The sequence below is a fragment of the Macadamia integrifolia genome, chromosome 10 (genome assembly GCF_013358625.1).
Source record: "Macadamia integrifolia cultivar HAES 741 chromosome 10, SCU_Mint_v3, whole genome shotgun sequence".
Taxonomy (NCBI): domain Eukaryota; kingdom Viridiplantae; phylum Streptophyta; class Magnoliopsida; order Proteales; family Proteaceae; genus Macadamia; species Macadamia integrifolia.
In genome coordinates this window covers 23,850,324-23,871,925 of record NC_056566.1, presented here as the reverse complement: position 1 = coordinate 23,871,925, position 21,602 = coordinate 23,850,324, and the positions used below count along the sequence as shown (strand labels likewise).

At 39.9% G+C, this 21,602-nt stretch overlaps 1 protein-coding gene across 3 annotated transcripts; it reads right to left on the bottom strand.

The window, feature by feature from the left end:
• Nucleotides 1-362: 362 nt before the first annotated feature.
• On the bottom strand, nt 363-20,389 carry LOC122092410 (eukaryotic translation initiation factor 5B-like). Of its 3 annotated transcripts, none has more exons than XM_042662723.1 (12): nt 20,339-20,389; nt 17,040-20,238; nt 16,812-16,919; nt 16,554-16,654; nt 16,369-16,459; nt 16,179-16,289; nt 16,018-16,083; nt 3,481-3,540; nt 2,477-3,034; nt 1,515-1,634; nt 1,291-1,410; nt 363-1,189 (listed from the first exon to the last, which is right to left on the bottom strand). In XM_042662723.1, the coding sequence occupies exons 2-12, from the start codon at nt 19,761-19,763 to the stop codon at nt 1,124-1,126; spliced, it is 4,125 nt and encodes a 1,374-aa protein (XP_042518657.1). In that variant the 5' UTR covers nt 19,764-20,238; nt 20,339-20,389; the 3' UTR covers nt 363-1,123. The 3 variants fall into 3 exon arrangements, with proteins under 3 accessions (XP_042518657.1, XP_042518656.1, XP_042518658.1); XM_042662722.1 differs by lacking the exon at nt 20,339-20,389 and having other exon boundaries at nt 17,040-19,819; nt 20,041-20,326; XM_042662724.1 differs by lacking the exon at nt 20,339-20,389 and having other exon boundaries at nt 17,040-19,780; nt 20,041-20,326.
• Nucleotides 20,390-21,602: the final 1,213 nt, after the last annotated feature.

The window sequence follows — 21,602 nt, the reverse complement described above, 5'->3', positions numbered from 1 at the left end:
CTCCCCCAATAATTGATTCCTTGGGGAATTAGCAATTGAAATCACTTAAAAGAGTTCCCCGACCTTGTGTAACATATTAGACTGTATTGATCCAACTAAATGTTTTCACCGGTTGCATGTTTTACCCAAACCATAGAATTCAAAATTTTTGTGGGCCGATCAGGCAAGTAGAGAATATGTCAATGTGAACCCCAGCAGAGAGAATAAATATTGCCCCAGCAGAGGATAAAGAGCATCCGAAAAAGAGATGATCACGATTTCCATTCCCGTCCAACAAAGAGAACATCTGGGACCCACCGGAATGTTTCTCCTAATTAATTGGTCTTTAGTTAGTAGAGCATCCATCAGGCAAGTAGAGAATATGTCAATGTGAACCCCACTGTTTATTATGTGAGAAGAGTATAAAGGAATCTGTACAAGAGCAATGTAGCAATCTTCTTCTCTATTATTTCTGTATATGCATGGCCAAGGCAGGCTCAGACTGAAGCCTCAACTCAGACTTAGCCTGAGCTTGGGCCTGAAAATCTTAAATCAACTCTAGTCTGTGGTCCAGAAAGTCCAGGCCCTGATTTTTCTAGGATAAGACTCGAGCTCAGCTGACCAAATTTGCACCCTAAGTGGACCAGCAGAGTCATATTCGAAACTCAAGAAAGAATTCCAAACCTTTTTACAAGTCTGACAGTAGTTCCGAATAGAAATCATCTGGCCTATACCTCTCACAGCAATTAAGAAATTGGGGAAGTACTCTCTGCCTGGGTGTGCAGCTCCTACACCTGCATGGGGCCAGGGAGTGCACAAGAAAGCATCAATAGGGGCATCGTTTTACACTTCATGGGGGCAGTCATTCTCCACCCACATTTTTTGGCGCAGGGGCCACATTCCCGCACAGAACATTTTCCCTGAAAAATTTAGAGGTACAACATTTGATAGTCAGTAGCAGGGCACATAACCGTCGAAGTTGGACCATGGGTTTTTTTTTTTCTTTTAATCTCATTCAAGTTGCAGTGACCACAGGTTATGCTTAAAATTTTACTGCTCTGACAACCTTCTCTCTTCCCCTGGTACCTAAGGTATTCCAGAACTCCAGTATCTTCTAGGAGCACAGACACTGATTGCTAAAGTTTCATTGTATCCCAAAAAGACTCTTTAGCTTCACCACCAGTCTCCACTCCTCGATAGACAGCTCATCCTGTAAATATTGGGTTAGGAAAGTTAAAAGGAAAAAAATAGGTCAATACCTAAACAGCCATGATAGTATAAGAAACACTACAGGCAGATGCAAGGAATTACCCGATAATTAGATTTTAGCACATCAATGGACCTCCTAGTGATGTGGCTAACAAGCTCATCATCCTCGTCAAAATGTCTCCCAAACATCTTTTGTTGCTCCTCAGGATTGGTGCTGCCAATCTGCAACACAAAGATAATGAATTGGAACCAATTAAGCCAACTCTTTAAGACTAGAAGAAAAATATTTGAAACACCATATGATTCCCTCAAGACTGCCTCCTCACCTTTATAGCTACTTTTGACCCTTTCTTGGCTACATCAACCTGTTTGTGGTTTATTTCAATGGATGCAATTCGTCCGATATCAATGAAATCCCTCGAAGGAATACATATTGGTGTCCCAACCTGAGAGCAATGCAGTTAAAAGTCAATTGTTACATGAAAAATGTCAACAGGCGCCTTATCAAATCCAAAGAGAAGATGAAGAAAGTGGTTAATAGACCACAGGAGTCTCGAAGCCAACCCTTCACAAAGATTCATCTCAATTTCTAACCCACCTTACCCCCATTTTTCTAGTGGAAAACACAGTTTCAAATAATGAGCATATTCAAATTATTGAATCTTTTCTTTATCAATACATGCTGATTATTAAATTGACACAAGCTTTAAATGAGAAAAATGTAAAAAATGTTAAAACTCAGAGAGACCAGTTAGTTGTCAAAATATACACAACTCCCAAGCGACATGCCCAAGCAAAGCTTTAAGAACCTTTTGCCTCATGATGTCATAGTAAGATTCCTAATTTCTAATTCAGTCCCAAATCTTGTCGCCTTTACACAAGCCAAAAATGTATGTTATGCACCCAGGATGGAAACAATGACAAAAAGAGCAAGGTAATTACTCTAAAATCCCTCAGTTTTGGCACCAGGACTTTGACAGTAAAATTGAAGACCAAGCCTAGGGAAAGACAAAATTGGGTCTCATCACACTAAACATCAGTTGTTGACAAACACATTTCGTCCCAGAAATTCATGCCAAAGGGTCAGCATCTGTAAAATTGAACTTAATGATGTTATGATACCTAAAACCTTAGCAGTCAATTGGGAAAGTTAAAATGAGAGGGCACTAATCTCAAGAGTAAATTGGGTCCACAAATTGATGGTTCAAATACCTTGAACTAACCAAAATGAAAACTGACCAGGTCTTGCCATGAAAGAGAGTAAACAAGAAACTGAACCATTGCATACCTTAGCTATGCCTTCAACAACATCAACCCCCAAAACGATAGGGTCCTTTTTATTGAAAACGCAGTTTGGAAAAATCTGCAGAACACATGGAAATACCGCTTCTTCTGCAGCTTCCTTCTTCTTTTCTTCCTTCAGATTATCAATGTAGTGCTTGAACTGGTCAAACAAATGATAAATGATATCAGCAATAAATATCTTGACTCCAGTCTCTTCTGCCAGCTCACGAGCCTCAGGTGTCACTTTGACATCAAAGGCCAAGATGGTGGCATATTCCTTCTTCTTCTCGAGCATGACACTGGCCCTCATGACATCCTTCTTGTGCACAGGACCTATGCTTATGCCACTGACAGGTATATTCACTGCTGGGCTCTTCAAGAACTCTAACAATGCTTCCAATGAACCAAGAGTAGAGGCTTGCACACAAACACCCTCACCACTCTTGTCAATTCTGCTCATGACTGACCTCATGTCTTGCATTGCTGCTTCTTTAATTTTTTCCACATCATCATCAGGCCCCACCACATACAACCCAGTGCCCGCAATGGCATGTTCAAGGCCCTGCAAGTAACAGAATATTCAAGAGTCCCTCAGAATCCCACTCCACTAGTATATGTGTGAACTATCTGTATAAAGTACAGCACTCTTCAAAAACTTGGCTACGTGGGTGCTCAAATAGGCACTTATTCGCATTCAGAAAATTCACTGGTTATCAAAGTACATGACAGGAAAATATGGCTGCTTTGCATAGAATTTTGTTCAGCAATTGATAGAAACACACTGAAATTCAATATAATACAAGCACATTTGACTTTTCTGAAATATAAAGTATCACATAAAAAATAAAGAAATTATATAGCCAAGGTATAAAATATGTGCATTTTTACATATCCTTCAAATATAAGTCATTAGAAATGTATTTTGCAAAAACGCAGTTCACTCGCATATTACGTATATGAATATTATCCAAATCAACAAGCTAAGATCATTTGGGAAGCTGGCATCACCTGTGCTGCAATCTTCACACCCTGCGCAGCCTTCAGCTCTTTATGTTGCAGGTATTGTCCCTAAAACAAAGCAAAAAGTCCCTTCATATTGTACCGCATTTAAACTTCGGTTATGTGCATTGTAGAGAAATCTTGTCATGTTGAAGGCTTTGGCTTACTAAATGAACAAAGAGAAGTTTGAACTACACCAACTCAAGCAAAATAAAAGACTTATGAAGAACATTAAATAAGCCATAACAAATCAGAATGAAAATAATCATTCGGTGTCAAGGACCTGGCAACTAAAAGGAAAGAATTCACACCCAATATCATAATTCAAGATAACAAGCCCATTCAAAAAAAGTATTCTAGTACATCAATAGCATCTTTACTTGAATCCTTTTCTCTTCGTGTCTTCTTTCTATTTTATTGGATATCAAATGAGACAGGAAATAGCAACCATCTTAATCTAGAAAGGTATGGCCATCAAAAACCACATTCCATGATAACAATGACGAACAGCCCAATACTTAAAAAATCAGTTAATGGAACACCTACCCCTAGGACACACAAGAAAAAGATTGCTCAACCTGGTCTAGGAGTGTGATGTGGAAACATAGACAGCCAATAATCAATTTTCCGCTTATGGGAGCTTCAACAATGTTTTCCACATGAGGGTACAACAGGAATCTTCAGATGGGTGCCGATCATTTAACACTGTAATAGAATGAAGAGCAGAATTACAATTGGCAGCATTAGGGGTAATTTGGTAAATTTGTATCAACTATTTTGGTCATCTAATGGTCATTGACTGTTAGTGAATGCTTGGGTAATTTGTTAGAAGCTATTTCATATTTTCTTAAAGTTTAGTTCAGTTGAAGCCATGGGTCAAAAAATTAGAAAGTGGCATTAAAGTTTGGGGGTTTTATTAAAAAAATCTAGGTGGTCTACAACGTATTTTGGAATTAACAGTCGATGGTTTCTATTTTTCACAATATTGTGGCCTATAAAAAGGCAAGAGGGTGGCCAAGCTTATGGCTTGAATATTCATTGATTTATCCTATGAAGTTTGAGTTATTTCCCTACATTACTGCTCTTGTGGATGGTGTGCTCGAGTTCTAATGCTGGCAGTGGCTTTCACTAAATCCCAGGAAAGTTGTACCTTATCTATTTATCACTGTCTCTTCCATGTAAGTTGGATTGCAACTTCTGGGAGAATTCCTTACCACCCAACATCAGAGAGGCATATAAGCACATGGGATAGCTATACAGATCTCCTACGAGGCGTCGTTGAACGAAATTTCTACCAAATCAGAAAAAATTTCACAGGAAAAGAATTCTCAGTTTTTTTTGCAGGGGGGGGGGGGGGGGGGATGGGGAGGGCATTCAAAATCCTCTTTATTTTTTTCCTCCAAGTTCACAGGATTTGGTTGAATGGTAAATCAGTTTGTAACTAAGCTGGTTACTTCTTTTGTAACTTCTCTTCTATATCTCCCTGTCATATGCCTTTTAGAACTTGCGAAAGATTCATAATTTCAGTTCACTAAAAAAAGTTCTCAAAAAGTGGAACCACCCATCGCGGTAGTCGATAAAAGTTTCCCTCCTTGTCCTTCACCCCTCCCCCTTCTTTCCTGCTCTCTCTCTCTCGCTCTCTCTAAACCGGGTCTTCTGTGCAGCAATTGTCTCTCTTCTCTAGACTGGGTCTTTGGCACAGCAATCATACTTTTCCCATGAAAATGAGGAACTTCCTATACTGGAAAGAGTGGGTGTTGAGTGGGAAGCTCAATGAGAATAGGCTAGCATGAATTTGTTCTAGCATAACGAAAGAATGATGAATAGGGGTTCTCAAAAGCAGAGGGAACTATGGTTGAAGAGGAAGAAGATGGTCCAAAGGAGGAGGAAGGCAAGACCACAGTTGAGGAAGGAAAGGAAAAGGCAAAAACCGCATTAGTAAGAAAAATAAGCAAAGTTAGGGAGTTCCCCGGGACCCAATTCCTGCTGGGATCCCCACGAAGGAGAAAATGTTTCATCTTTTGGCCCAAAATTTGTATAAGGGATTCTGATATAAGGGATGAACACCAAAGATCCAGAAAAAAACATGATGCTCGATATTGTTCCCATTATCAGTTTGATCATACATTTCTTCTTCAATGGTTGCTTTTGTACGTGAAGCATATATATCAACTCACAAGAGGAAGAAATGAGTGAATAGTTGGAGCATAACTCAACCATTGTGGCTGGAAGAAAAAGAAGTGTTGGCTTTTCCAATTCTGAAATCTTGGGTCGACTTTTGATCTGGATGTTTGAGAATACACCAATTGCAATGGGATTTTCTTCCTATTTGCATTCAATGATCATAAGAAATTCAAAAGGTTAAAGTTAGATCAATGCTTCCAACTGAAGGAGCTCAAAGAGCTAGTGAGGGCCTAAAATGACCATAGGAGTCGTGAGGCATGACATCCATAGTCTAGGTCTTGTCCCAAGTATGACCTTGGGTAGAACCTATAGAGAGGCAAGGATCCATGTAGCCGACCCCATTACCTGAGATTCTCCCGACTTACTAGGTTGTGCCTCTTTCCTCTTACTTTCATTTCTCATTTCTTCATTTCTCCTATTTTGTTTGGACCTCAGTTTTCCTTACTTTGTTTTGCACAGATCCATGTAGTCGGCCCCCATTAAGTTGGGATAAGGCTGAATTTGTGGTTATTGTTGTTGTGAAAGTTAGATCAATGCTCCAATCTCATATACGAATGTAGATCTATATCACATCATCTTTAATCAACCATGAGTGAGCTTGGGATTATCTCAGTGAACATGAGAATGCCTCCGATGATTCCTCTTTGCCAAATACCAATTTAAATGGAATTTCTAGGTATAGCAATCCGTCAGTCGTCACTCAGATGATTACGTCAGATCTGTTACCTGCAACTTAAGCGATAATGGAACAAATTTAGAGGCGGCAACCAAAACCTATTCTACCAATCTGGTGCAGCTCCCTGCCACCATTCCCTTCTCTCTCTTCTCTCCCTTCTTCTGCCCATCTCCATCTCAACGATGATCGGAGTTGCCATCATTAGAAACGTTTCTAAAATAACAATTCTCTTCCTCTGCTTAAACATGGTAAAGATTATAGAATTGGCAAAGGATCATGAATGAGTGCGTGCGTGAAAGCATTTTGTTTTTATCAGATATGCAAACAAAAAGTCAAGAGACTATATCCTGAAATGCACTAAGCTGTAAAAATGGCTATATTTGGCAGGTGTGCCAGGAAATGAGGGAACACCAGAAAACGAGGCAAAACAAGTGGTTGTGCGACGAAAAGACATAATATGGCAGAAAGAGAGAAAAATGTAAGGTTACAGAATCTGTTTGTGTTGATGTATAAATTGGTGCTGCCTTCCCTAATAGTTTGAGATTTTAGGTGAAACAGTAGCGAACATGGTATCATAGTAGGGACGTCTAGTGTTCAACTCCTGGGAAGTGCATCGGAAGAGTTTTTCTGACCTTTCTTCTCCCTCGGTGCCACACGAAGGAAATGCCAAGCTCCATGTGCAAGGAATACCATGATCACTACTGTTTCACCTAAAAGCTTGAACTGTTAGGGAAGGACCTTTATGAAGACCTCTAGATATAAAGAGGCAGTGATGAAGAAAAAATTGCATGACGGGATGGGCCTCTAATTGCTGATATTTTCTGGGGGTTTATCTTTTCACTACATCTTAAGAGAGTAAATGAAGGTGACGAGATATGCTCCCCATTTCATAAAGAGAGTACAGCTCTAAGCAAACATTTTTGATGGGAGCTCTCTTGTAAACCCATGGGGGTGTCACCCTACAACAAACACTCACCCATACCACTGTGGTTAGAATGGCATGAATTACAACCGTGCTACCAATCTAATGATTTTGTTGGATGGGATAATGACTTGTGTCAAATATGAAATCAGTCCTCTTTATTTAACGAAGAGAAAATTCTAGAGAATTGCAAAGACCATTAAACTCCTTAGGGTCTGTTTGGCAACTTACACTTTCCCTAAAACCCATCCTTACAAGACTCCTCCCCCTCAAGTTGGTGCATAGATATCACATATGCCCAACTTGCAGATAATAGAATGAAACATCTTACTACTAAGGCCTTAGTAAATACATCAATCAATTGTTCACTACTGTGAACAAAAGGCACCGTGATAAGACCCATATCCAGCTTCTCTTTGATGAAGTGCCGATCAATCTCAACATGCTTGGTTCGATCATGCTGGACTGGGTTGTGAGCAATTCTAATGACAGATTTGTTGTCACAAGAGAGTTTCATAGGAAGGGTGGCAAGGACAGCCAATCTGTAAGAAGACCATGAAGCCATAGAAGCTAACAAATGCCATGTGTCATAGCATGGAACTCTGCTCCGGCACTTGAACAGGCAACAGCAACTTGCTTCTTGCTTCGCCATATAACAAGGTTACAACCAACAAGCGTGCAATAACCAATAATAGACCTACGGTCATCAGGGGAACCTGCCCAATCAATATCCGTGAAGGCCTCCAACTTAAGGTGATCATAAGGAGAAAAAAGGATGCCACGTCCTGTGGCAGATTTCAAGTACCGGAGAATACGCAGCACAATTATGTAAGTCGAGTGGGGATCATGCATGTATTGACTAACCAGGTTGACGATAAATGCTATGTTAGGGCGTATATGAGAAAGATAGATCAAGCGCCCCATTAATCTCCGATATCTCCCCTTATCCATAGGATCACCTTTCTTGCTACTCAGGTGACCATTAGCTTTAATAGGAGTGTCTACCGGCTTACACCCCAACATGCCTGTCTCAGAAAGAAGATCAAGCATGTACTTTCACTAAGATAAGTAGATCCCACGAAAAGACCTGGAAACTTCAATGCCAAGGAAGTAATGAAGTTGTCCTAGATCTTTGACCTCGAATTCCTCTCAAGTATCTCTTAAGGCGAGAGGTTTCTGCCTAATCATCACCGGTAACAATAATATCATCTACATAGATTATTAGGATAGCAATTTCCCCACCAAATCGTTTGATGAATAGAATGTGGTCACCATTGCTTTAAGAGTAGCTTACAACAATCATAGCCTTATGGAAACATATGAACCAAGCACAAGGGGATTGCTTCAGCCTATACAATGGACACTTCAGCTTGCATACCTTCCTTTGGGTTTTGGAGCAAGCGAACCTAAGAAGAATGTCCATATACACTTCCCCCTCAAGTTTTCCATAAAGGAAGGCATTCTTCATATCTAATTGCTGGAGATCCTAATCTAAGTTGACTGCACAATCTAATATAACATGAATTGTGTTCATCTTAGCAATTGGAGCAAAAGTCTCCCGGTAGTCAATCCCATAAGTTTGAGTGAAGCCCTTGACAATAAGTCTGGCCTTGTATCGATCCACTGTATCTTCAACCCAGCCTTCTGTTTCATTGTGAAGACCCACTTACACCCAACTGTCTTCTTTTGTGGGGGAAGACACACCAGATCCCATGTGCCATTCTTCTTCAGAGCCTACATCTCTTCAACCACAATTGCCTTCCATTGTGAGTCTGCACTTGCTTCCTGCCAGGTATGGGGAACGGACATAGAGGAAAGAGAAGACAAAAAACTATACTAGGAAGGAGAAAGTGAGTCATAAGAAACAGTTTTAGCAATAGGATGTAAAGTACAAGACTTAGTACATTTATGAACAGAAATAGGCAGTTCAAGGGATGGATCAATAGAAGGAGAATTACCTAGGCCTGAGGGGACAAGATCAAGTTCGGGAGGAGACAACTAGCATGATAGGGTAGTGTAGTGGTCTAGGTCTGTTGTCTGTGACTATAAACACATATCTTTGGCTAAGGTGAAGTAGGATTACCACTCTCCCCTTGAAACGAGATACTAGCAGGGATAGCAAGTTCAAGAGGCGGCACATCTTCCACAATGGAAGGAGACTCCCCTTGAAGAGGTGTCGCAGTGTAGTATGACACAAATTCGTGAAAGACACATCCATAGTCACAAACCAACACCGAGCGGGAGGATGAAAACACCGATAGCCTTTTTGAGTTGGAGCATTCCCCAGAAAAATGCATCGGAGAACACGAGGATCAAACTTTCCATAAGGATAATGATCGCAAGCATAGCAAACACTATCAAATACCTTAAGAGGAACAAGAAAAGCAACGGAACCTTGGAGAAGATCCACAGGGGAGTGGAAGGAATGGACCCAAGAAGGCATTCGGTTGATAAGAAAGGCAGCAGTGAGAATTACGTCATTCCAGTGTTAGGGAGGAACATGCATCTCAAACATAAGAAAGCGTGCTACCTCACAAAGGTGATGATTCTTTCGCTCAGCAACCCCATTCTGAGTCGGAATATCTACATAACTAGTCTGATGGATCATCCATGATCGAAAAGGTAAGCACGAAAGGACCCTTCAAAGTATTCATGGACATTGTCACTTCGAAGGATCTTAATAGTAGTACCGAATTGAGTCTGAACTATGCGGTGAAACTGCTGAAAGCGAATGTCTCGCCCTTGGTTCGCATCATATAAACCCAAGTGGTCTGAGAATGACAATCAATAAACAGATAAACCACCGATAACCATTAATAGACACAACGACATGGTTTAAAGTATCAGTACATATCGTACCGTATCAGTATCAGCCCTTACCGATACGATACAACCGATACACTACATAGAAATTTTAAAATCTTTTGTATCAATATGTATACGATACATATAAATACTCCACTGATACACACTAATATGCAGCGATACTCTTTGGAAAATTAAAAATCGAGATGAAATGTACATTTCGGTATGTATTGTATGTATCGATCAACATATACCGATGCGGTACGATACGTACCAATATAGTGCCACTACAATCATATAATGGCCAAAATTGGTCTTTTTTTAACAAAACACGATTTTTTAAGAGAAGTTTTTGTTCTAAAGTTGTTGCCAGCCATTTTTCTCTCAAACTAAAGTGGAAATCAAGGTTTGAAGTAAGGATTTTAAACCCATAAACAACCATAAACGTTAGATTCTCAGTGTGATACTCTCAATTTAGTGTTTATGCATAATATATGTTATATATAGCCTTTTTTAAACTATTTTTCATGTAAAAGTGTATAAAAAAATTTTCCCATCCATTTGTGTGTATCTTTAGCCATCTTAGCGTATCTCACAACACGATACCCTCCGATACGTACCTTAATTTTGGGCGACTGATACAGCGACCTATACTGATACTTTAATCCTTACACAGCGGGATGGACCCCAAATATTAGAATATATCAATGAAAAAGGAGTGACACTTTTATTTCATAGTTATTAAGGCATTGCCAAGGCGCTGAGGAGGTATTGAGAGCATAAGGCAGTACTACACATTACTGGTTGCACTTAAGGCGACCACCTTAAGGGATGAGGCACTATAAGGCATTTAACGCGACGCCTTATACCGCTCTATAGACAAGGGGTATGCCTTAAGTGCATTTTTTACTTCCTTTTTTTTTTTTTTTTTTACCACTGATTCCAAATGGGTTTTAATGATTGGCATGCCTATGGGAAAGTTTACACATAAGAAGCATGAGACTAAGGGTATATAAATAAAAAAACCTCAAAAAAAAAATCGCAAATCGAGTAAGAATGGTTTTGGACCTTTTGAAAGAACCAGGTACTTCGGATCATGCTCCGACAACGATGACACTACGATAGCGAGCTTTCCTCAGACCAAGGTAGCTCTGATAAGGTACGTTTTTTGCATTTTTTTTCATCGTCTTTCTTCTTCTTTCTCTTCTATTTTTTGTTTTTCATCTTCTTTCTCTTCTGGTTTTTCTTCTTCTATCTCTTCTATTTTTCGTTTTTCATCTTCTTTCTTCTATCTGAGACCCATCGAACCTCCATTGAAGCTGGTATTGGTCTTTGAAACTTCTCTTGGAAGTCCTACTTATGCCTACTGCCTAGGATGGAATGGCATACAGTTTACAGACTTCAAAAATAAAATATAGTGTAGGGCTTTGCAATTAAAATTGGACATAAGACTACTAATGGACAAAAGGTTAGTGGGAAAATAAGGAACATGCAATACTGTAGAAAGGTATAAAGAAGGGGTACAATTAACAGAGCCCTTTCCCAAAATAGTGGAACAAGTCTCGTTAGCCAACATGACCTTACCATTACCAAGACAGGCAATGTACTGTGAGAAAAGAGGCAAGCAACCTGTCATATGATCTGAAGCCCCAGAGTCTATAATCCAAGGGGTAAAAGGGACAAACATAGTATAGCCACAGAAGGAGATACATGACCCAGAAGGGGTGGAATGAGCAGAGTTCACAATGGCTAGCTCAGGAGAGTCTGGACGTGTCAAAAGGCCTTGAAGGGCACTAAGCTCGTCAGATGATAGTAAGGTTGCTGGGGTGCTAGGAGCAGAGTCAGAGTCAGGACTCTTATTATAGCAAACACCAACAAATACGAAAATAAACCAAGACAAATCCGCACAACAAAGAGATTTAATAAGGTTCACACACCGATGTGGTGTGCTACGTCCTCGGGCAAAGAAAAAATGTTTCACTATGTAGAAGAGAGATTACACTTAAGCGGCGGCGAGAAAACTCGCTCTGAAACCCTAGCTCAAAAAACCCCCTAAATTACAATGACTTACTCAACAAGACAATAGTACATTATATACTCCTCCAAGTCGCGGCCTAACCCCTCTGCTTCCATCACAGATCTCAGAAAAATTCTCATTCAGGTCGCCACCAAAATATGTCGGAGCGGGTCATTCTTCAAAATGGGTCTTAACAACTCTCAATATGTTTGGACTTGCCCAAGAGTACATGCATGACCCTTCCCTCGCCTTTTGCCAGATATATCAGCAAGATAGCCATGAAGCTTTTAGTAGTGCTCCTTGGTGTGATGCTCCTTCCCACAGTAATCACACTTCATTGGTGTCCTAGTAGAGAAACCACCAGACTGTGGGACTGGACTAAGGGTCTGAGTGCCGAAGACAAGTGTAAATCTCTCAGTAGGAGTGACAGTAAGGCTATGGAAGTATAGTGATGTGTCGATTGTCCTTAAGTTGGATCACAATATAGCCTTGATCCAAGGTAGGAAAGGGGTCGCGACCCAAAATTTGGGAACGCAGTTGATCAATATCCACATTCAGGCCTGCTAGAAAGTCATAAACCTGGATCTTCTACTCTTTCTTCTAAAAACTGGTGACATCTGCAAGATGGAAGGAGTATACTCCTCCTAGAAGTCCAGCTCAGTCCACAATGTCCACAACTCATAGTAGTACTGTGACAGCGTGAGCCCTCTCTACCTCAGGTCACGAACCTTATGGCAAAGCTCAAAGGCCTAAGCATCATTCCCTACCTGGGAATAGATATCCTAGACATACTTCCAGATCTTCGTAGAGAAGTCAACGAGGAGATAACCACGTGAAAGTTGTGACGACATGGAGTTGACAAGGAAGGCAATAACCAGAGAGTTGGCACACTCCCACTTGTCAATCTCAAGACTGGTGGTCGGACGCTTTGAGGTACTAGTGAGATACCAGTAATAGCCATGGGACTTGATGGAGATGCAGACCGAGCGTGACCACATAAGGTAGTTTGTGCCATCAAACTTGATAACATAAGGAGGAAAGGTAGGAAGAGTCGTGGTGTCTCCGCCAGTAGAAGCAGATGAGCCGATAGACATAGTTGGTACTCAAGGGGGCTGGGAAAATAGAAGACACACCAACCGGAGATAAAGTAAGCATTAAAACTAGTAAAAAGGCTAGAAAACACAAAAATCAATAAAGGGAAAAAACCTTGAGATATCGACTTTGGGGATAGATCTAGAACAGAAGAGACCTCAAACAGAAAATTGGTTGGTGCATACCACTACAAGGATATAGAGCACCAATCGCAACAAATATCAAGACGATTAGAGCAACGAGCTGAGAAAAAACATCCTGACAATGGAAAAAATGACTCAGGGGAAAAAACCCTGAAAAATCGATGAAAAAATGGTCTAGGTCTCTCAGATCATTACAAAAGAGAGTCTGAGAGCCTAAGGGAACGATGGATAGAGGCTAGAAACCCTCTTAGTGGTTTTAAAAGCTCCCACCATGAGAGAGAGGCAGAAAAAGATAGATGGAGGGAGGCACAAATGGAAGGAGGCACTGGGAGCGAGAGAAACGAGAAAAAGAGAGGTGGAGAAAAGGGAAAGCCCTTGGGGTTTCGGATCCTATGGCTTTAATACAATGTTGGATGGGGCAATGACTTATGTCAAATATGACACCAGCCCTCTTTATTTATAATAACAAAGAGAAAGTTCCAGAGAATTACAAAGATCATTACACCCCTAAGGGTCCGTTTAGCAACTGACACTTTTTCTAAAACCCATTACTACAACAGATTTAAACTTACAAGGCAGGAATCCCCACTCCTTGTGATAAGAAAAAATTCATTAATAATGAGAGAGAAGAGACCAACAACTCACTATACTACACAAACCACAAAGACGAAAAGTCAAATATTACATGGGAACTCATGACTCTTCCTCCTGGAAAGAGACTAGTTGGCTGCAAATGGGTGTTTGTGGTAAAGAAAAAATTGGATGGCTCAATGGACAAGTACAAAGCTAGGCTTGTGGCTAGTGGCTACAGGGTTCACTCAGACATATGGAATCAACTACCAGGAGACATTTGCACCGGTTGCTAAGCTGACTTATATGCGAGTCTTACTCTCATGTGCTGTAAATCTGGAATGGGATCTCCAACAACTTGATGTAAAGAATGTTTGCCTCCATAGAGAGCTAGATAAGGAAGTGTACATGGATATTCCACCAAGATTCTCCAGTGAGGGAACCCAGGGCAAGGTCTATAAATCGAAGCGTGCTCTCTATGGGTTGAAAAAGTCACCTCAGGCATGGTTTGGAAGGTTTCACAAGGCAATGGTCTTTGTTGGGTACAGGCAAAGTAATGCTGACCATACATTGTTCATTAAAAAAAAAAAAAGTCGGGTGATAGAGTTACTATGCTCATTGTCTATGTGGATGACATTGTAGTAACAAGAAATGACAATGTTGAGATTGGTTGTCTCAAGGACTTTCTTGGTCGAGAGTTTGAGATAAAAGACCTTGGAAAACTATGGTACTTTCCTGGGATTGAAGTTGCTCGGTCTTCCAAAGGCATCTTTTTTCTCAGAGGAAGTACATCCTTGATCTATTATTTGAAATTGGATTGTTGGGTTGTCATCCTTTTAATACTCCTGTGGAAGCTAATACTCGGCTCAAGGAAAACAAGGTGAATCAGTGGACAAAGGCCGTTATCAACGGTTGGTTAGAAAGCTGATATATCTCACATACACGGCCTGATATTGTTGTGGCTATTAGCTTGGTAAGTCAATTTATACATGATCCCTATTCCTCCCACATAGAGGCAATTACACGTATTTTGAGATACTTGAAGTCAGATCCAAGAAAAGGGTTCCTTTTATCTACTCATGATCATTTCAGAGTTGAAGCCTATACAGATGCTGATTAGGCTGGTTCACCTGACAGAAAGTCTATCACAGGTTATTATACCTTTGTGGGTAGGAATCTTGTCACCTGGCGTAGCAAAAAGCAAAATGTGGTGGCTAGGTCCAGTGCTGAAACAGAGTTTCGTGCTATGGCATAGAGGATTTGTGAGTATTGTGGTTACACAAGCTATTGGATGATATTGGTGTACTTGTTCGTTTTCTGATGATGCTCTACTATGGTAACAAGATTACTACCAGTATTGCTCATAATCCAGTACACCATAACCATACAAAACATGTGGAGATTGACAAGCACTTCATCAAAGAGAAGTTGGATGCTGGTTCGATTTGTATTCCCTTTGTGAAGTCTAATGATCAATTAGCTGATGTGTTCACTAACGGGTTAGTCGGGACGATGTTTCATCCTTGTTTAGTCAAGTTGGGCATGTGTGATATTTATGCGCCAACTTGAGGGTGAGTGTTAGAATATATGTTTAAGTATCGCAGGGACACATCAATCCTCAGCCCCCTCCATCGACCCTATTTACTGTGGGTTGGCTAGATGGGGGGCATACTTGTAGTTTTTATTCTTCTTTGCTTATTATAAATAAGGGGCTTGTGCGATCAGTTAGATCATTTAAGCATTCTCTCCATTTATACTGTTAACAGTGCGATATAGTCCTCTGTATGGTCCTTTGTTGTTTTACTGTCAGTTGCGGGTTTTCTTTTTCTCTTCTTGGAGTTTGTATGTTCTTCATCAATTTGAATTGTTACTTATAAAAAAAGGTGGAATGGTAAAAGTGAACACTTAGCAGAGTGCATCCAATCATACAGTTCATAGAAGTTACATGCATTCAAACCCTCTTAATTTACACATATATCCATGCCATTACACCTTCCTAGGTTCAATATTATCAATTCTTTTTTTTTTGGATGAATATTATTATCAATTCTTTATTCAATGCTCATAATATGAAACCAACTAATCAAGATGAGGACAGAAATAGAAGAATAGAACCAATAACTAAAGACTTCCTCACCTTAACTCGGATCTCCTTCATTGGATGGGGGGTCAATAAAGCACGGATTGTGGTCACAATAGGCCCCTAACGTGGAAAAAAGGACAAATGAGGAAATTGAAACATTTTGTAAACAGGATAGATGATACATATATGATAAATACAACTATATGAGGGCTTACCTGCATGCCGCAAACAACTATTTGATCCCCTTCATGAAGTACACCATTGACCAATACAACATCAATGGTTGTTCCCAGGCCTTCAATGACTTTAACTTCTAAAACTGTGCACTAGTGTACAGTCACAAACTGAAATTAGAACCACAAGTTTCCACAATTATGACAAGCATGCAATTTTGAGAAAGAGTACCTGCACTTCATTGCTAAACATTAGCTTTTCCACCATAGTTTTTGAAGTCCATTGCACCAATAACAAAAGAAGATCTGGGATTCCCTCCCCACTATTATATTCACACATAAACCATAGATATAAGAAGTGAATCGGCAGAGAAAGTGGTTCACATGAAACCTTAAACAAATACCCATGGGACTAACCTGATTGCACTTGTAGGTACAATACTGAAAGTTTCCCCCATTTCTCGGTTTTTGTAGTACAACTCAGTATTCATGCCCTGCTCCTTGAACTGTGTGACAATCTAAATAAAACAAAAAATACAGAAAAATAGAATAATAAATAGAATTAGTCTAGTTAGCATGGCTGTAAACCTCCACAGCAGCATAAAAGCCAAGAATTAGTCTAGTCAGCATGGCTGAAAACCTCCACAGCAGCATAAAAGCCAAGATATTTGTTACCTGTGTTAGCCTCATTTTGAACTCATTTTGCACATCATTTGACTGTTGCTTCAAAGCTTTCTGAATAGGTGCGTTAGGGCATGTCTTCCACCCATATAATCTATCCACCTTGTCATTGAGGGGCAGAGAATAAAACAGAAAAGGGGAAGGTTAGAGTACACCCCAAGAAAAAGATTCACAGCTTCACCAAAGCAATAATGAAAGTGCAAATTAACTAGCTGAACATACCTTATTCAATGCAACAATGAATTCTGTGTTCCTCATTTTCAAAAGGTTGAGGGATTCAATTGTCTGAGGTTCTAGGCCATGCATAATGTCAACAACTAAAATTGCAATATCACATAAACCTGAACCCCGCGACCGTAAATTCGTGAATGACTCATGCCCTGGTGTATCAATGACCAGAAGACCCGGGACCCGGAGAATTGCATCAGCTTTTAGTTCCTTGGTTCTCTCTCTTATGTTTTCTGCTGGGAAATAGGTTGCGCCAATTTGCTGCGTAATTCCTCCAGCCTCACCCAGCTGAACATTAGTGCCTCGGATGCAATCCAAAAGCTTGGTCTTACCAGTATCAACATGGCCCATAATACAGCATATAGGAGAACGGAGGTTGTCAGGGCTCCGGTTAGAGACAGCCTCTGCATGCCGTGCTTCTTTTGTCAATGCAGATTCTTTTTGTCCGTTATTATCTGCAACTTGAACTTCAGGATGGTCCACTTTACTTTCAAGATTCTGATTTTTCATATGTGAAGGAGGGATACCATTTTTCGTAGAAACTGTAGCTTTGGTTTCTGCATCAGAGGCTCCTACATCTCCAGAAGTTGATAATGTGATACACTTAGTCTCTTTTTTCACCAGAGTCTCAGGCTCGGACTCCTCCTCATCAAATGGACTCTTAACAGGTAAATTCAATGCAGCATCATCCCAGCTCTTTGCATCCCATTCATCTTCATCTTCATCTTCATTTTCATCTTCCTCTTCTACCCCATTCTCTTCAACTACTTGCGAAGCTTCCACTTTCTCTTCAATTTTTTGCTTCTCCACTTCTTCCACTTTAGCAGCCGTCTCTTGACTTTCTTTAACCTCCACCTTTTCCACAGCCTTCCCATGAACCAAACCATTAGTTTGTGCATGAGATGGCCTTGCCTTTTTTGTCTGATATATTGGCCGTTTAGTTGGTCCATTGGCAGTGTCTGCAGAGGAGAGTATACCACCACCTTGAGCAAGAAATTGGTTCCTCATTGCCTCCAATCTACGAGCTTCTTCCTTTTGCTTACCCGTCAAGAGCTTGCCCTCCTGTTTTTTCTTCAGAAGCTTCTCTTTTTCTCTCTCCTTTTTCCTGCGCCTAGCCTCCTCAGCCTGCCTCTCAAGTTCCTCCTGCCGATGGCGTTCCTCTTCTTCCTTCCTCAACCTCTCTTCTACTTCTCTCTTCTTCCTCTCTTCAGCTTCTTTACGCCTTGCCAGTGCCTCCTGCATTTCTCTCACATGCTTTGGGACCTTCTTGTCAGAAACTTTGGTTTTTGTTTCTTCCTGTTTTTCTTCCTTTACCTCCACCACAGCAGCTGCTGCAGCTGCTGCTTTCTTTTCTTTTTCCTTTTCCTTCTTCTTTTTCTTCTTCTTCGCAGCAGCAGAGTCGCCTACTTCTTCAGCTTCCTTTTCCTCGCCCTTGGAATCAACTGAGCCAACTTCTTCTGGCTGAGTGTGAACCTTTGCCCCTTCTAGATGAGGAACAACCTTCTCCTCAGGAGGAGCAGCAGTAGGTTTGGGAAGGGCAGGGCCTTCACCAAGTTCAGCAAGAATTTTATCCAAGTCATCCTCCTCCTGGGCTGTCCTTCCACCTTTCTTCTTCTTCTTTTTGTTCTTATATGACTCCATTATATCATCACTGCCCTGCTTATTTGCTTTGGCTTCAGCGGCATTCTTACCATCATCCACATTACTGCTGCTACTCACAGAAGTTTCTTCAGGTTCTTCATCACCGAGGCCCATGTCAAAACTGGATTTTGAAGACTTCTTCTTACCGGATAAAGAAATTGTTGGGATGTCATCATTCTCTATTTCAGTTTCATCAGCAGACCTAGTGGCCGGCTGCTGATCATATGCAGATACATCATTGCTATACTCTTCATCAAGAAGTGCACTGGCGAACAGGCTACTGCTTTTTTTAGATAATTTCGAAGACTTCTTACCAGAGAATGTAATAACAGGAGCATCATCGTCCTCTTCTTTATTATCATCCTTCGCATCATCCCCTTCATATAGGTCACCGAAAGCAGAGGAAGTAGGCAAGCTACCACTCTTCTTCGAAGATTTTGAAGACTTCTTCTTACCAGAGAAAGCAATTACAGGAGTATCATCATTCTCAATTTCATCTCCATCAGCTGGCTTCTGGTCAGGTTCATTAATCACAATACCATCCCCTTCGTCGAGAGCATCAAAAGCAGATTCAGTCAACAAACTGTCATTCTTCTTTGATGATTTAGAAGACTTCTTTTTCCCAGAGAAAGAAAACGCTGCCCCATCCTCTCTATTACTATCCTCATTCTTTTTATGTTCACCTCTGTCCTTAACATTCTCCTTTTCAACTACATCAAAATTAGCAGCACTAAACAGATTATAACCACCCTTCTTTGATTTGGATTTCTTCTTACCCGTGAAGGCAATTGCTGGAACATCCTCTTCCTCGTCTTCAAGCGGCTTGTCTTGCTCTTCATCTCTAAGTTGCACTGACTTGGAGCTGTCCTTCTTGCCCTTCTTCTTCCCAGCAGCTGGCATGGCTACATCCTCATTGTTCTTTTCCTCAGGGCCCACACTCTGCTGATCCTCAGACAAGTCGACCCCAATGGAGTATTCATCATCATCAACGACACGCCCCTTTTTCCTAGATTTAGTCCCACCCTGAGATGCAACTGGGTTCTCCTCTTCCCGGACAGTTGGCTTCTTTCTACCCATTGACAGATACTACACTACTACCTTAACCACAAATCCAAATCAGAAAAAAGGCAGCCCTGGAGAATTAAAAATGCATTCAATAAAAAACAGCTGAAAACCTAAGAAAACATATCAGAACATACGGATCTTTCCACTGAAGATAAGAAAGAAGCAACCAGAGAGACAAACTATCAGAATTATCTTCATGGCATAATAATCGATGGAAACTCTAAAACAGAAAACCTAAATTACCAGAAAAATAAAAAATAAAAAAATTCTAGAGAGATGACGAAGGTACAGTAACGTAATTCGATGGATGTGAAAGGGAGATGATCAAGCAAATGAAGAACTGATCACTTGTGATGCCTCGACAATCTGGACGATAAAGCACTTCAGAAGTATAGCAGTGATCTCGGTTCTTTCGAATTGATAGAATATCGGCAAATATTAGGAAGCTTCCTTGTAACACTTACTTGAACAATCAGCAAATCCTGTACTGAAACCAGAGAGAGAGAGAAAACAACTGCAAATAAACGAAAGACGAAAATGTAAAACAAGAGGGGATGTGGAGACTGGAGAGTTATTAGGGATCATACATGGGCTGGGCCAAATATGAGTCGCGATCATAGTCATCCTCTATCCAAGCGAGATTAACAGCATTGCTAAGTCACTGACAACAAAAATAATAAGATAATATGTATATGACAGTTTAACCCAATTTTAATCCATAGTTATTCAAATGTAATCTATTTCATCCATGTATACTTCTCATTGATTATGAATAATATTCTTTTTCTATGGAAGAAAAAAAAAAAATATATTCAAAACTTGTGTGAGATTGGGCCTCATCATCCTCCTCCTCCTTGTTTTAATAGGAAAATGCTTTACTTATTTGAAGATCACGTATGACATTGTGTTTCGAAGGATATCAATAGGTTAGTTGATACTTTAGGCTCTCTTTGGTATGATTTCTATTTGTATTTATTTGACTTATTTCTATTATAATAAGTGTTTGATATAATTTATAACACCTATTTCTATTTATAATAAATTAGAATAAATCACAAATCACAAATTACTCTCAAGTTATTTATGATTTGTGGCAATAAATCATTTATGTTGATTTTTGCTACCTTAAATGAGCACGTGTGCTAAACTACTCAAAATCAATGGTAAATAAGTAACTTCACTATGTTTTATACTTTTCCAATAAAAAGTCCCAAATCCTAACATCTCTCTTGCTCAAAACTCAAAGTTGAAGGTGAAAACTGAAACCTATTTTCTCATTATATAATATATTTTATAAATAGTAACAAAGGAATACTATTTGTGATCCATAATTCATTGTCACAAGTAATTTTCTAAAAAAAAATATTAATAAATACAAATAGAAATCATACCAAAGAGAGCCTTAGTCAAGAAAGCACTGTCTATAATATGCAAAATAGTATGGTCTAATTCCACTCTGTCGCTGATGGAGTTTTATACCTTGTCAATTACTCGATTGTCATGTGTTACTGAATAAATTGATATTATACTAGAATTTAAAAAAAAAAAAAAAATTAAGCCCATGTCAATGAAATGACCAATATTAGATGATATTTGACCTGACATGACCAATCACTATAAAGGAACAAGGATCCAAGGCAATATGATCTCCCATGTGAAACACGACTATCTAAACTAAGTTGAGTTGTCAATGATAGGTGATTCATAAATACAAGTTTTAGAATATCTGCCACAAAAGAGGACTCCCAAATAATTACGGGTTTGGAGCAAAAGCATAAGAGCATCAAAATTGAATATAATTGAAAATTGAGATTTGTATTGAAGTGTACCAATGTTTATACAAGAATACAA